Here is a 14,494-nt window from a genome sequence, read left to right as displayed (position 1 = left end):
TACTTTTGTGAGAACTTCACTTGTTTAAATTCTTCTCACAGAGGTTAGATCTGATTATGCAAATGAAGTGGGTATGGTTGGTGAACAAACTGACAAGGCCAAACCCCAGTACAGTATGGATTTTATATTTTACTTTTTTAGAGGTAAACTTGAGAGCCTCTCCTTCACAAAACTTCTATCAGATTCTGAATGCTAGGTGTATTTTTCTTATTTTCAATCCATCTTGCTTAGTTTATACCTGATACTGCATAATTTTTCAACCAGTATGCAACATAAAATTCTAACTAGGAACAAATGTGTTTGGAGGGCAGAAAGCAACATCAACATATTTTGAACAAAACACAATAAAAACAAACTACACCAAAATACAGAACAGGTGAATGTTTCCCAACACCATTCAATGCACAATTATAAAATGCAGCACAAATAAAATCCATAAATCTCAATTTTTTAAAAAAAAACATTCCATAAAGCTAATATTTAGAGGTGAAGAAGAAATGCATTTATTTTCAGGTTGAGAATATCTCGAAATAATTATAGACTGTGCTGGAGAGAAAAGAATGTGATGGTTATTAGCTCATTGTCAGCGTTGTTTTGCTTTTCTGCCTGTGCATTCTGAATTACTTAGCAAATAACTGAATGAATGTCATGCTTGGGAGGCAGTAATTGAAAGACAGAGAAATTGAAAATAGAGCCCTCTGGAAAATAAATCATCTGTCAAGACAAGAACAAAGTTTGTAAGGGATTTTGGAGATAGAGGAGAGAGAACGGAGGTTGGTAATTGCATGGCTTCTGGCCTCGTGATATTTTTTTCACCCTGACATGTTCGCATCTCTCGTTGATACATGCAGGGAACATGAGCAAGAAGCTGTTTCATTGCCTTTATGTCTTTTCCCCCGCACTGCTTTTACTTTTCTCTCTTACTGATGAAAGATGCCAGATGACAAGGATGAATGGAGAAGGAAGGAGAGAAGCCATTGATCCTGAATATCCCTGGAATATGACTTTCACTAACATCAGAATGTTCATATGTGAGCACTTTAAAGATTTGGAGTGTTATATGGAATGCACTAATACCTTCCTCCATATCTGTCTTTGTCTTCTCGGTCTTTGTCTCCCCCTCTTAGGCTCAGTGTCACTCAGTGTACTCCTGCTCTCTGTTGCAGTCGTAGTGTGTGCCGTTTGGCTCGTAGCTTTATGTGGGATCTGCACCTGGTGTCAACGTAAACTGGTAAGTTACGGAACCTAACATTTTAGCTTGCATTTATTGCTCATGACAATTGTTTCTCAATTTCTTTGAAGTATTGTGTGTATGTTGATGGCACATACACTCAGAATGTCATTCATTTTGGATTTTTCTGAGAAATCAGATCTGTTGCTATCTTTACTCCTTATTTTAATTGCCTTATTTATGTATTTGGGGTTGTTCAGATTGATCACATGTAGTCAGTGTCTTACAGGCAGTACAAAGCATTTAGATGGTCTCATGACAAAATACTTTTATGATACATTTAAAAATAAGCCTGTCTGTCACTCAGTTCAGGCATTGCGAAGTTGATATGGCAAAAACACAACAGAAACATTGGCTTAAAGAAAACACTGCTTGGATGATTCCTTCCACATCACAGCTGCTTTCCTATTTCTCCTGGTGTCTCTTGAAGGAGTACAGTGGTACCCTGCCAAAAATGTTAGTGGTATGTGACTCTAAATTATTCAACCCGTTATACCTGGACGTCTGGATCTTTTTGTGAAGCATATCTAAAATATTCTGGAAAGTGCAATGCCATTTGACACACTATTGGCTGGCATTTTCAAAAGCAGAAAATAAATGGTTCTGTAAATATTAGCATTTCCAGTAGCACTAAAACTGTTTCCACTGTGTGTAATGCATTGTAAGGTATTTTTGGTACTTGAACTATTAACATAGACATTTCCTAGTCCTGTGAATACTAAACATCTTGATAGGTATTTTCCTTTCGAACCTAAATAAAAGAAAGAACCACAGACAACGTATATGAATTTTATGTAGAGCTTTTGCAAAAGGAGAAGTCTCTGAGAATTCTTCCTCCGAACAATCCACAGAGCATTCTGATCGGCTCTCACATGAGCTCCTGTTTTTATTGTCAAAGAAGAACAGGCAAGGGGGCAGTCAGGAAAACAACAGAGGTCGTAAAGCTTCTAACCCGAACATCTAACAACCCAGTTCCAGATGTGATATCTGATCAAAGGTCTGAGCCCGGTTCAAATCTCGGTCAGTACAGGCTGAATGTGAACTAAAGTAAGAATAAAATGATAATACCAAAAAATCTCTAACACATCTAGTCTATTAAAGTTGTTTCCCAGACACATGTTACTTTGAAGTAAGTTTCAGCTTTTGGGTTACTGCTATATGGGATTCAGTCTCAAGCAGAAAGTACCATAGCTAAAATAATGCGGACTTGACACTTTTGGGGCAGTTTTTACTTGGCCCACATTTTTCACCAAGCCATAAATTTAACATTACTATTAAAAAAAAAATAGGAGCAAGGGAACTCACTAAACTACTAGGAGATCTTTGTAAACAGTTAAACTTGAACCGAACCAAAAACTCAGTTTCTCCAGGGGAAGCAACTGGTTTAGGCTGCTAGTGCAGCAGAATAAAGTCTTCTATGTGCATCACGTTTTCTCATAACGGCTGGCTCAGAGGCAGGTCATTCTGTACTATGTAGGACGATTTCAACCCAAACCTCATAACATTTTGAATTAATTCTTTCCAAATCACTCTTTTACTTCATCATCTTTAGGACATTTGTTTGCATTGCAGCAAGTTTTGCAATAAAACATCCTCCATGAAGCCATGGTAACCGCACACACTGAAAATGCTAAAAGTATTCTGTCACAAGTGTGATACTCCTTATAACACAGCCTCTGTTATCTCAGAATAACTTCAACTAGATTGGCAATTAGAAAGCCACTGTTGAAGAAGATTCGCATCAAGTTTGACTAGAGTTTGTCAAAAGCCAGCCGAGAGACTCTGTGGTCAAGGGGAAAAATTATTTGGTCTGACAAGACCAACATGGAGCTTTTTCAGGCAAGATGCTAAGTGTGGCTGACACTAAGCACTGCATAGCATCACAAAACAAACCATTTCCACTGTGAAGCATGGTGGTTACTGCGTCCTATAAAGCTTGTAAAGATGGAAGATGAAATAAATGACTCAAAGGGAAATCCTGGAGGACAATTTGTTTCCATCTGCAAGAAAACTATGGCTTTAGAGAACATTTTTCAGCAAGACAATGACGCCAATCGTGCAAGTAAAGCTACACATGAATGATTTGAAGACCGGGAGGTGGAGGTTCTGGAATGGCCCAGTCAAAGCCCAGACTTGAGTTCTATAGAGAATTTGTTGCTGAATTTGAAAAGTGCTTGAAAAGGGTGAATATTAATGCAATATTTTTTTTTGTCAAATTTTCAAATTGATTTGTAAAAGCAATAAAAAGGGTAACACATCCAAGAGGGTGAGAACTTTTCATAGGCACTGTAATGATACATCTGAACCTAATCTGAGAGACAAAGCAAAACAAAGTTCACCCTTAGTGGATCTGCAGTGAGAATTCTTCTCATTGCAGCGCACAAAGTGGTGTGCAAAGACCCAAACATAGATCAGTTGAGGCAGTGTTAAGAATTATGAAAAAATAAGAAAATGTAACAAAAGCTGCAGAAAACTTCTAGTTTTAGTTGTTTTACATGGTGAAAGTATAGAGATAGTCCAGCTAACCTGGGATAGTGTGAAACACCTACAAATACAAGAAAGGATTCTTTCAAGAAGTGATTTTGATTCTTCAGAATCGATGTATATTCTTGAAAGATTTGTGTAATCTCCTCCACTGCCAGAAGGGGGAAATGTAAAATTTTGAACTGCAGCATGGAAATATCATCCCTCACTAACAATATTCATACTGTTATGTTTCCAGAGGGATTATGAACAATTTGCTGTGAGGATGAGTTATATTTGTGTAGAAAGTCAGGCTCCTCTGTTAACACCAGTGTGACCTTCAATTGAATGTACACTCTGTTGTTGTTGTTGTTGTTGTTATTGCTGATTTGTGCTTTGGCTGTATGTTTCCCATGACAGAAAACACCAACGTCCTTCATAAACATGTCTCTTTATGCTCAGAGCTTGTGCATCATGGTTGTTTGCCTCGAGCCCACATCACTATGCTAATGAATCATATGTTAATGGAGACATATCTGCACTACTGGCCACTGAAGGAGCTGTAATTTGTCCTATACGTTTTGATGTCTGTTGTTGTCGTTTCCTAAATTCAGTCCTCCGGTCCTCCTTGCTGTTCTGCTCTCTTTTCTCTGCTTGTTTTAGTCACTGCTGCACAGCTGTTCATAAAACATGCAAAAGCTGAGCACTAACTAGGCTGTTCAGGTGAAATACATCTCTTTAAAAGACAGAGCAGTCACTATTGTTCACACCTGACAAATTGATTTGTTTTCTTTGTGCATTTTCAAGGTATCAGTGTCTCTGTCTTTGTTCTTGTCTTACCATCGTTTTTCTTGAAGAGCCTGTCATGCATTTATCTCTTTGTCACTTAATCTCCATGTTTATGTCAGGATGATTCCTTTCTACAGTATCACCCCTCTCCTATGTCATGCTATGACAGGAGACAGCATTGTTATGCTAACAAACGCTTATGGAGAAAAATTTATGGAAATTAAACACATGTAACAGCTAGAGTGATTTAACAGCATCATATTTATGAGTTGATGGTGAAAACAGCATTTGGAAAATTAACCATGTTTATCATTGTTTTGAAAACAGATCTCATTAGAAAGCCTATTTTAATTTGCGTTAGATATAATTTTACATGTACATGTAATGATAAATATGGTTCATTACAAATACAATATGCAGACAGGAATCACAGTGCACTATGTTAAAATAGCTAATGTTGAACTCTGTGTTCTGATATATGCCCTGTTAGCATTCAGAGTTCATTAGATTTCTGTATCATTTAATTAACTGTCATTAGTTAAAACTATTTCTATTTCTGTTTAGTCACAACTAGTAACCGTGTTTTCCACTTTTCCAAAGCACAACCATCACCCTTTTTTTTTAGTTTTTTAATGCACAATAACAAAAAATAAATGATCAGAGATAAAAACACAATTCCTCCAGCTGCATCCAGCCTAGGTAGTTTTTTTTTCCAACACTGCGAGCTCATAAAACCAATTATCGTTTCAACTCCCACAGAAACATGCACAGATCAGTCAGCAGCAGCACAATACCTCCTCACCTGTGGCGGAGTGCGCATGTAGGCATGTTGATTATCAGGGACCCTCCAGCTGATCCAATTTAACCATAAGAGAAAAATAGAAGAAAGTCTCATAATAAGCTTCCTCTCACCCCCCCAAAAATCTCATCTATTCTGAATTTTGCAATGTGTTTCAAGCTTACAACTAGATAGTAGTTTACAAACTGAACTTGTGGTTGCAATCTCCTGTTTTTGAGATGGCATTATGTATCAAATAATTTCCAGAAAATAAGTGTGTGATATCTTTTGAATGCACAGAACTATTCTGAATCAGATTTGAGTTATTCAAGTCCAGAAGTGTATAATACTTTTTGTCATGGAATCATTTTTGCTTTCACTGATGATCTTATGCAGCAAAGTAATTTTCTTGAACTTACAGTATATGTTTTTTTTTCACTTTGAAGAACGTTTTGAGTTTTAATTTATGAAAGTACTTCAAGAACTTGGAGAATTCAGGGATTATACTTAGTTTTTTCTATAAATGTGGAGCACTTGATGGGTATGAGATGCAGTGCACACTCTCTCAATTTTTGCTTAAGAAATGTTAAAGTGTGAATGAAAAAAATATTTGTTTTTGATATATTGAATCTATTTACATTTTTCTCAGTCTGCAAAGGAGAAGTATTTGTTACAATAATCCAGCTGGTCATTAATCTTTCCACTCTGTATTTTGAGCTCCAACTTGCTGAGGTTGGAAGGACACCTTGTCATCACCTCAACCTTTAGGTCTTCCATAGATTCTCCATCAAATTCAAGTCAAGGCTGGCTGGGCCATTCCAAAATGATAATTTTACTTTCAGTCAAAAAAGAATGTTGGGAAATTCAAATATTTCTTTATACCTAAATCCGTAAGTTAGTTAGTCTGTAGCTATACGACTGTCTGGCTTCTTGCCACGGGATTTTGCAGGAGATAAAGATGGGTGGAGAGCAGGAGGAGATGTGGGACAGAAGTAGAAACTGCCATAAAGGCTTACAGACAAGCAGGAAGACAAGGTGTTGAACATCCAAGTGTGTAACAAACACCATGACAGCACAACTTAAGAGAGCTGAAGAGCAAATCACGGTCTGTCCAATTCATCTCATGCTGCATCTTTATCATCCTCCGCACAGCTTCATTATTCTACATTCTTTTTCAAGCTTCCTCAATCTTGTCTCTTTCTGTTTTTCACATGCCTCCCTGCTTGGTCGTCTCACTCAGTCGCTCCTGTTTCTCCCCATCCTCCAGATCATCCTCTGTGTTTCTCACATCCTCCCACACACTCTCAACATTGTACCTTCTCCGCCCTTTCTCTCTCACCTGAAGATTTTATCATTCTCTTTAATGATAGATGAGCTCGAGTTGATAGTACATTCTTGACTGTTAGAAATGTGTCTCTCATTTCCTGAATCTGATATTATTCTGCGTGTTTACAGTGTAACAGCTGAATGTGAAAGGTACATATCAGGTTAGGCCCCCTGGCTTTGCTGTCTATTGACAGTGTTTGCGCCACTGTGCATGGCATATGAGATGTGGCTTGATAAATAATGGAGTTTATTGTGTATGCATTAGAGATGGATAAACTAGAATATAAAAATAGGCCATCTGTCTGCAGGACCCTGAAAGCTGTATTAAGATAAGCATTTTGCTTGTCGTGTCTGAAAGCTTAAAGGCTCCAGGCAGCTTGACATTCGTTTTTTGAACACAAATACTCAGTTCACCTGTCAGTTCAAAAATAGTGAGTAATGTCTGTAACAAACCTGTCATGTAAAAAGTCAAACTGGCATTTTAAAAGAGAGCCAAAACAGAACATATTGATTGAGGTGTTTTAATATGTTATTGACAAGTTTTGTATGATTTAAAAAAAAATCTAAATATGATGAAATTGCTCTATATTTGTTGGTTGTTTTTTTTTAGGTTATTCAGATAGTCATAAATATTCATATTATTGAATTATTAAAACTCCGTTAGGTTTACAACTGTTTTTGATTGCACCTGCTTCCTTAAAGCGAGATTTTTAAGAAGCCTTTATCAGATTCAGAATGTTGGTGTTGGTCAAACTTTACCTGGATTATTGTTTTTCTACAGAACTCAAAACCTTTTGTACGTTGTTCTTCTGGTGCTTTTGTTTTGGAAAGCTGCAATGTATACTTATATTTCATTGGACACTTTGCGACAGCTGCTCTTCAGAGACTCTATTCGCTTTCATATATAATTCATGGCACACAGTTTCATTCAGCTGAGCAGGTCCTGACGTCAGACTGACCTCCTTTCAGGGTTTTGTGGCAGTACCGGATCCTGATGGTTAGCACTATCCCTGGTCCTCGGTGTGAAGCTGCTGCTTGTCTGGGACTTTTAAAATGGCATGATGTCTTCATATGTGTGTAATGCTCTCCGGGGAGCTCCTAACAATCCAAAGATGTGCTGTGAAGGTCGGCTGGGAAGTGACCTGCAAGCAGGTGTGAATATAAAAATGGTTGTGCCCTGAAAACATGTACTAGAGAAACTAGATTAGGACAAACAGGAAAAGATTTAGGACATAATTCATATCTATTCAGGATTTACCATTTTAAAAATTAAAGGTTATTTAGGATTTTCCCCCTTTTTCCATAATTAGACCTTAAAGTAACCAATCAGAAAGAAAAGTAACCAAGGGCCTTTTATACAGAAAAGGACTGCAGAGCATAACACCACAGATGCATCAGTACAACCAGGTCACTGAATATCAGCATCATTTTCACCAGGAGCAAACTGTATAACGCAATAGCCGTTATAAATATCTTCTGACAAGTGCAGCGCCAAGATCAAGTCTGTGGCTCGCCTCTTCAGTGTTGTAGTAAAATACACAGCATATAATCCACACCTGCAACAAGCTTCTAAATGTCCATGTCAATGCCAATAATATTGAAAAGCCATTGTTAAATAAAGTTTGGAAAAAAAGAGATAAATACGAACAACACTAAGGCATATGGAATAATACATATTTAACATTTTTAAATATTTTTAAGGAACAATGTACATCAGTTCATAATGCACATGTTCCTGACTTGATGGAAAGTAATACCGTTCCGATCCTTGACAAGCTGAGAGTGTAAAATAAAAAATATAAACAAGTAAACATGATTGCTAAAGTTACATGAGCATAAATGAAAAGATAATTAAACAAGAAACAAAGCTAGTTTTGGAGAATATACAACTGGCCCTATCTAAATTTTATTGTTTTATTAGTCACCAGCCACTACTTCACAGATTTCCAGAACAGTCTTTTAAGTTGTATTAAAACATTGTTTTTCCTGAAATATTAAAACTTAAAGGCTTCCTACATCAAAGGCTTTATTTAAGTGAAGGTGGCCTACTATGTCACCCAGTGCTATATAATTTACTTATGATACTACACAGATAAAGAAAAAAAACTTCCAGTTTCAGTAGAAAAGGGTTTCTGAGGTCAAAATGGCATAAAGCAAAATAAAGTACTAATATTCAATCTCGAGATGTGATTTGAGTTACCTATCCCACAAAATCATTGTTATTAAAGAGTAAAACACTACAGATGAAATGAAGTTGTCAAACCAAGTGCTAGATCTAATGTTTTATTCAAAGTCCATCTCATAAAAAGGTAAGATGAGATATAAACTATTTTATGTCTTCTTTTTAGATATGCTCTCAGTTCTTATTAATCCTCTGTATGTCAGCAAAGAAGACATTTCTATCACTGACCAATTTTTTTAACATGATCTTTTTTCAGTTGTGATGGTTTTTGAAACGGTCACAATTGATGTTCTCTCTTCTAAAATATTAAGTGGTAGATGATGCATAAATATTAATCATTCTGGTCAGATTGTACTTTTGTTTAGGGGGTTCATATCATCCACTCTGATCACTTATAAAGAAAATAACAATGAGCATGAAAACCTTAAATGCTTACATGACAGTGTCTTAGCTTGTTATTAGATTAAGAAATTGATCAGTATCTAAGTTGAAGAAACCAAACATTGACTAAAAACAGACTGAAGCGATCATATTGGAAAAGTAAGGAAAGGAATAGATGGTGTCTGAAGGAAATTAGTTATGAGTGCTATTTTTCATTGAAGAACTGCACCCATAACTCCCCCTATAACGGGTAAAATCAACTCTGAATAATGCCTGGAATATTATATTATATAGAATTTCTTTATAAAGCTGCAGATACACTGTATAAGAAAGATCAGTGTTAAAAAAAGGACTTTCAATAGAGTTTAAAGACTTAATTTGCTCCCACCAACTATGCCTCTCAGTCTGGACTTTCAAGATTTAATAGCACAATTTGTTCCACGTTTTGAAACCCTTGTGTTAAAACTTGATTACAGGGTCCCATAGAAATGCAAAAATTGATAAAATAGTTTCCCAGAAACATTAGACAGAAGGAACCTTTCTTCAGTTCTTCACCTTTAAAGTCAACTCCTATTTTTGCTTCCGTTTGTGCTGCTGGGCAAAGTTTTTATCAGAGTTCCTACTTAGAACAACAGTAACTTACCAGCTTCATAAGGAGTTGTGTGTTTTTTTTTTTTTTGCCATCATTTTTGTATATTTGATTGGCCAAACAAGTTGGATGCTCACCCATCACTTACTCGATTTAAAAATAAGTTTACTTTGCTAGAGTTGACATTTTACTTTACCAAAATGGAGCAGTATGCAAAGATGCACATCAGTTTTTAATTTAGCAGAATTAAATTCAACAGGTTTTGTAAACACAGGCCAAACAAACAAAAATATTAAAAATATATATTTTTTTACACAGTGGCACAGCCTTGCTTTTTTCCAGAATGATAGTACTGATGTTAAAAATAATATTAGCAGAGAAGACTTCAAACTGGGACAGATGTTTGGAAGCATTTCTTCAGACAATCTGTAAATTTCTTTATCCCACGATAATCTGTAAAGCTCTATTTAGTGGTTTGTAAACAATTAACATCTGTTTGAACCTAAATAGATGGTAATCAGTACTTTGAAATGATGAAGAAATGCCAGAAAAATGCATTTTAAATCTTATTGTGCCATTTTTAAGTTAAACGTTGAAACACTTTGATACGGTGCACGTGGAATTCATTTTAATTATGTATGTCTTTCACATGGCAGAAAATTATTCAACAACTTCACTCATACTTACAGTCATGCCTAACTTCTCTAATTTATAAACATATATCATGTCTCTAATTCTCATAAGCCTCCCTCATAAATGCACCTTTTGCTGTGAACAGTTCGGGATAATCTTTGCTGTTTGTCATATTACCAGATCACTCCTTTAAATTTAAATCATCAGACATGCATCATAGAGTATTTGTAGAATATAGATGTAAAATGATGTCAAAAGTGTCGAATGTAATTTAAACTTCAAGTTGATGAGGAAAAGGTTTAATTACAGCAACAGATGTAGCAGAAGTCCCTCATGAGGCTCAGCTTCAGAAGGTTACTTCCTTCTATTTTACTGTAGCAACATATTTTTTACAAGAACTACATGATAGATTTCTGTCTCTCTCTTTCTCTGATTGCTGTCGACACTCTGAGTAAAAAAGGCCTAAGTAATTCAGTAAGAAAAAGTTTTGTGTTTTATCCCTCAAGAGTTCAGTGAACATGGAGTTCAGTAAAATATGCAGGGGAGTGACTGTAACTAGAATTGAAAGCAAAATCCAGTAAGTTGCAAAAAGAGCCTTCAGCCCTAAAAACTGTTTCTAATTTTTAATACCGTTTTTTTGTAATGTTAGATTTTATTCTAAGACTTTTAGTGTAAAATGTAAACATAATGTAAGGGTTTAAAAGCAGGGAGAGCTTTACTCATAATTATCTGTTTCCACAAACTGATACCATGGTATATCGTACTGTACTACTAACGTATCCAGCATGATGTCTCGATGGCTCTCAACTTTTGTAATTTTGCTGACTCTTATTAATATTTATAAAGGCCAAAAGATTTAAAGTGAATGTTACTATTTTTACATATAATTCCTAAGAAGAAACCACTACATGCAGCAGAGTTAACATCAGAAGTGGGACAAAGTCATTGTTTTGCAAGTCAAAAGTAGGTTGAGGTCTTTTCACCTTTCTGTTGAAACGCTCTCTCTGCGTGGTTTAAGAGCTCAAATCTTTTCAAGTCAAAAGGTTCAAGTCATGTCTTACATTTTTTTTTGCGAATTTGTCAAGGTGTGTCTAAAAGTTATTCAATTTATGACTTCAAAATTCGACTCAAGTTCACACCTCTGACCAACCTTATCCTTAGGATTTCTCACCTCTTCCAGAACTAAAGTGATCAGAAGGAACCTAGATGCCTATGTGTGAGCTCAGTTTTACTGCTGTGCCACCTCTGTAGGGTTTTATGAACATATCCCATGGAGTTTAAACACTGACTGACTTATGTGTGTCTGATTTACAGATGGATTGGATAGCATTTTGTTTCATCTCTGTAAAGATATGTTTGTGCATGTTCCATTCATCTCAGAGTGTGTTTTTGCATCTCATTAAAGTAAAGTGGTCTCTCGTCACCTTGATCCTCTGAAGCGTGCCGCCAGCCTGGCATCCAACCAGATCTATTACTCTTCTCTCATTTATCATTTTGAACCACACTTGATGGAATCTGATGCCGTCCTAAAGCCTACATAATGAACACTTCACTTGCAAGAAATGCAGTTGTACAAATCATTCGCAGCATGTCTCTAAGGTCTGTCTCTCTCTTGTCCCTCTCTATCTCTGTGTCTCTGCTTAACGTCTTTTCAGGGGAAGAGAAATAAACCGGGGATGGAGGCTGCCAGCTCTCCAGAATCTGTGAGAGGTCGAGGAGAAAATAAAGCCATCAAGTAGGTGTCAGAGAGGGAGTAGATGTGGACGGATGGAAATGACCCATGATGTGGTGATAGTTTCAGATTTTCACCGCCAATTTCTGATTGCAGAGCTAATGTATAGTAATAGTGTATATGTAATGTGATTGCTCCCTGCATGGTGCTGAAGGGCCGCCATGAAATGATACTGTTTAAGTAGAAATACATTTTCGAGGACGATCAATTAAAAAAAAAAATCTTAAGGCACAAAGTGTAGAGAAATTAGTTTTTTCAAGTTGTCTGTAGAACAGTGGTCAGCGGGGTCATGGAAAACATTTTCTAAACAAAACTATGGCTGAATTCTCCTGTAACAATATGACTCTGAATAAACTTCCCCTTCCGCTCCCTATAGGAGCGTTTAACCAAGCTGGTGACAACCATGAATAGGGGCTGCCAGGTTTTTGTTGTACGAATCTCTAACACATTGATGAGGGGCCTATGTGATAAGTGAATAATCTGTTAAATGGTCAATATGTCTTTTTTTTTTCAAATTTCTAACATCTAATCCAATTAAAAACACAAAAAAGTCAATCATAGAATAAGTTTTTTGCTAATGGCTGGGAGGTATTGGTAAGTCACAAATTCAAAAGCAGGACACATTTTAAAGGCTCCTATCGTCTCCAAAGATAAGAGTTACTGCCATCAACATTGTTAACACTAAGAAATGTTCAAGCAAACACAAACACAAAGCATGAATGTAGTACATATTGAACAAATAATCATTAGTTCCATTTATTGGAAACATCTGATATCCGAGAGGATACATTTTAAAAAATTAAATATTTTCATAATATTAATGTTATTACAGTTGAGACTGCTGAAAACTGACAACATTCTTTGAAATTTTAGAAGTTCTCCTCAATTACAGCAATAATACTCATCACTGATTCATGATCAAATGGCTTTTATTGAGATTTCTCATCCTTTTCATCAGTCTTTTAATAGGGAGCTGTAAATTAGTAATACAGTATCCATCCATTAATTGGAAGACTGTTGGCTCTGTGTGTCAAAATGTCCTTGAGCAAGACACACAGCCACACTTCATGCAGCTGAGGGACGGTTACATTAAAACAAGAAATGTAACCACTTATAGGCGGCTGATTTATAATAATAGGATCTTTATCTGGAGTAGGTTAGGGTTGGTTTCAAAAGTACTGTAAAGTGATCTGTTGAAAAAAATGTAACATATGAGTAACAAATATGGGTGTTAAGGTTCGTTGTATACAACAAATCAGATTAACCGTTTTTTAGTTGCTGTTTTTAAATTTTCTAAGTCTGTTTCATAATAAGTGTGATTTTTGTGAAGATATTTCGCAATTCTAATGTTTAATGTCTAAGCTGTAATTATATTACAGATTTTTTTATTATTTATTTTCAGAAAAGCATCATATTATTACTTATATGTAATGATTGTTATAATTTCATTTTTTACCATATGGTTTTATTCTGGCCTGTATTTTTCTATTTCTAATGTTCTATAACAATCCTTGCAGCAATCCTCGTCCTCCATTATCATCTTCTTTAATTGCTCCAGCCCATTCTGTCATTATGTTTAACATCAAGTCCAGTTTTTATGCTATTATTACTTCATACTATTGTTGTTTACTTTTCCCTGTTTATCACATCCTTCCTCTCCATGCTGGTTTTTTTTAGACACTTCACTCATCTGTGGATGTTTTCTTTCTTTATAGCTGCCTGTCACTGTTTGACGCTCTCAGATGTCTAACCTTTTGCTGTCTCTCTCTGGCTGCAGCGATCTAGACAGAGACTTTTGGAATAACAATGACAGCAGCAACGTGCAGCAGAGGTGGAGCTCCTACCCGCCCAAGGAGTTCCTCCTAAATATGTCTCCCTATGCTCCCTACGGAGACCCTCGCCTCACTCCCAAGTGAGTCCTGGTCGTGGCTGGTAAGGGACCCCTCAGTCTGGGCAGGGCTGTCATCACCAGGGGCTGCAACAGTAAAGAAGTTATTTTATTCATGTGTTTTGCCTTTCATGGCTGACAAAATGCCCAAATTTTCTTCAAATCTAATTAAAATGATAGTCAATTCATCATTCTGAACATTTAAAAGGTCACTGTAATATCCCGCAGAGGAGTGGAAAAAAAACCTCATTTTGTAACGCTGCCTGGCCATTTGTCTTTTAACAGCAGTCTCCTCTCATCCCTGATAATCCTCATGTTTCTACATTTGGGCATGCAGTGGTGTTTAGTATGCACTGCTGGCCATGCAGCACCTGATAGAGATGTGCAGCTCCATCCCTTAATATTGCTGTGATTCTGAGGACTGCTCAAACACTATCAGACACACAACCATTTGTTTGAATGGCATTTATATTAGAAGGTGGTCAGGCACGTGCAGAGGGGG

General features: G+C 36.4%; 1 protein-coding gene across 4 annotated transcripts in view; it reads left to right on the top strand.

Annotated features, from left to right (window-relative positions):
* LOC102235491 (synaptotagmin-7-like) overlaps positions 1 to 14,494 on the top strand; it is a 103,582-nt gene that overhangs the window by 45,394 nt on the left and 43,694 nt on the right. For 3 of the 4 annotated variants that reach the window (XM_023332275.1, XM_023332274.1, XM_023332276.1), the window contains exons 2-4: positions 1,128 to 1,231; positions 12,028 to 12,107; positions 13,882 to 14,016. In XM_023332275.1, coding sequence (XP_023188043.1) covers positions 1,128 to 1,231; positions 12,028 to 12,107; positions 13,882 to 14,016 — 319 coding nt within the window. Of the gene's footprint in view, positions 1 to 1,127; positions 1,232 to 12,027; positions 12,108 to 13,881; positions 14,017 to 14,494 lie in introns of those variants that run through there. The other variant, XM_023332277.1, reaches the window with a different exon arrangement.

Source organism: Xiphophorus maculatus, chromosome 4, assembly GCF_002775205.1.
Source record: "Xiphophorus maculatus strain JP 163 A chromosome 4, X_maculatus-5.0-male, whole genome shotgun sequence".
NCBI classification, from domain to species: domain Eukaryota; kingdom Metazoa; phylum Chordata; class Actinopteri; order Cyprinodontiformes; family Poeciliidae; genus Xiphophorus; species Xiphophorus maculatus.
Note: the sequence above shows the minus strand (reverse complement) of the source record. Positions and strands in the feature narration are given on the sequence as shown.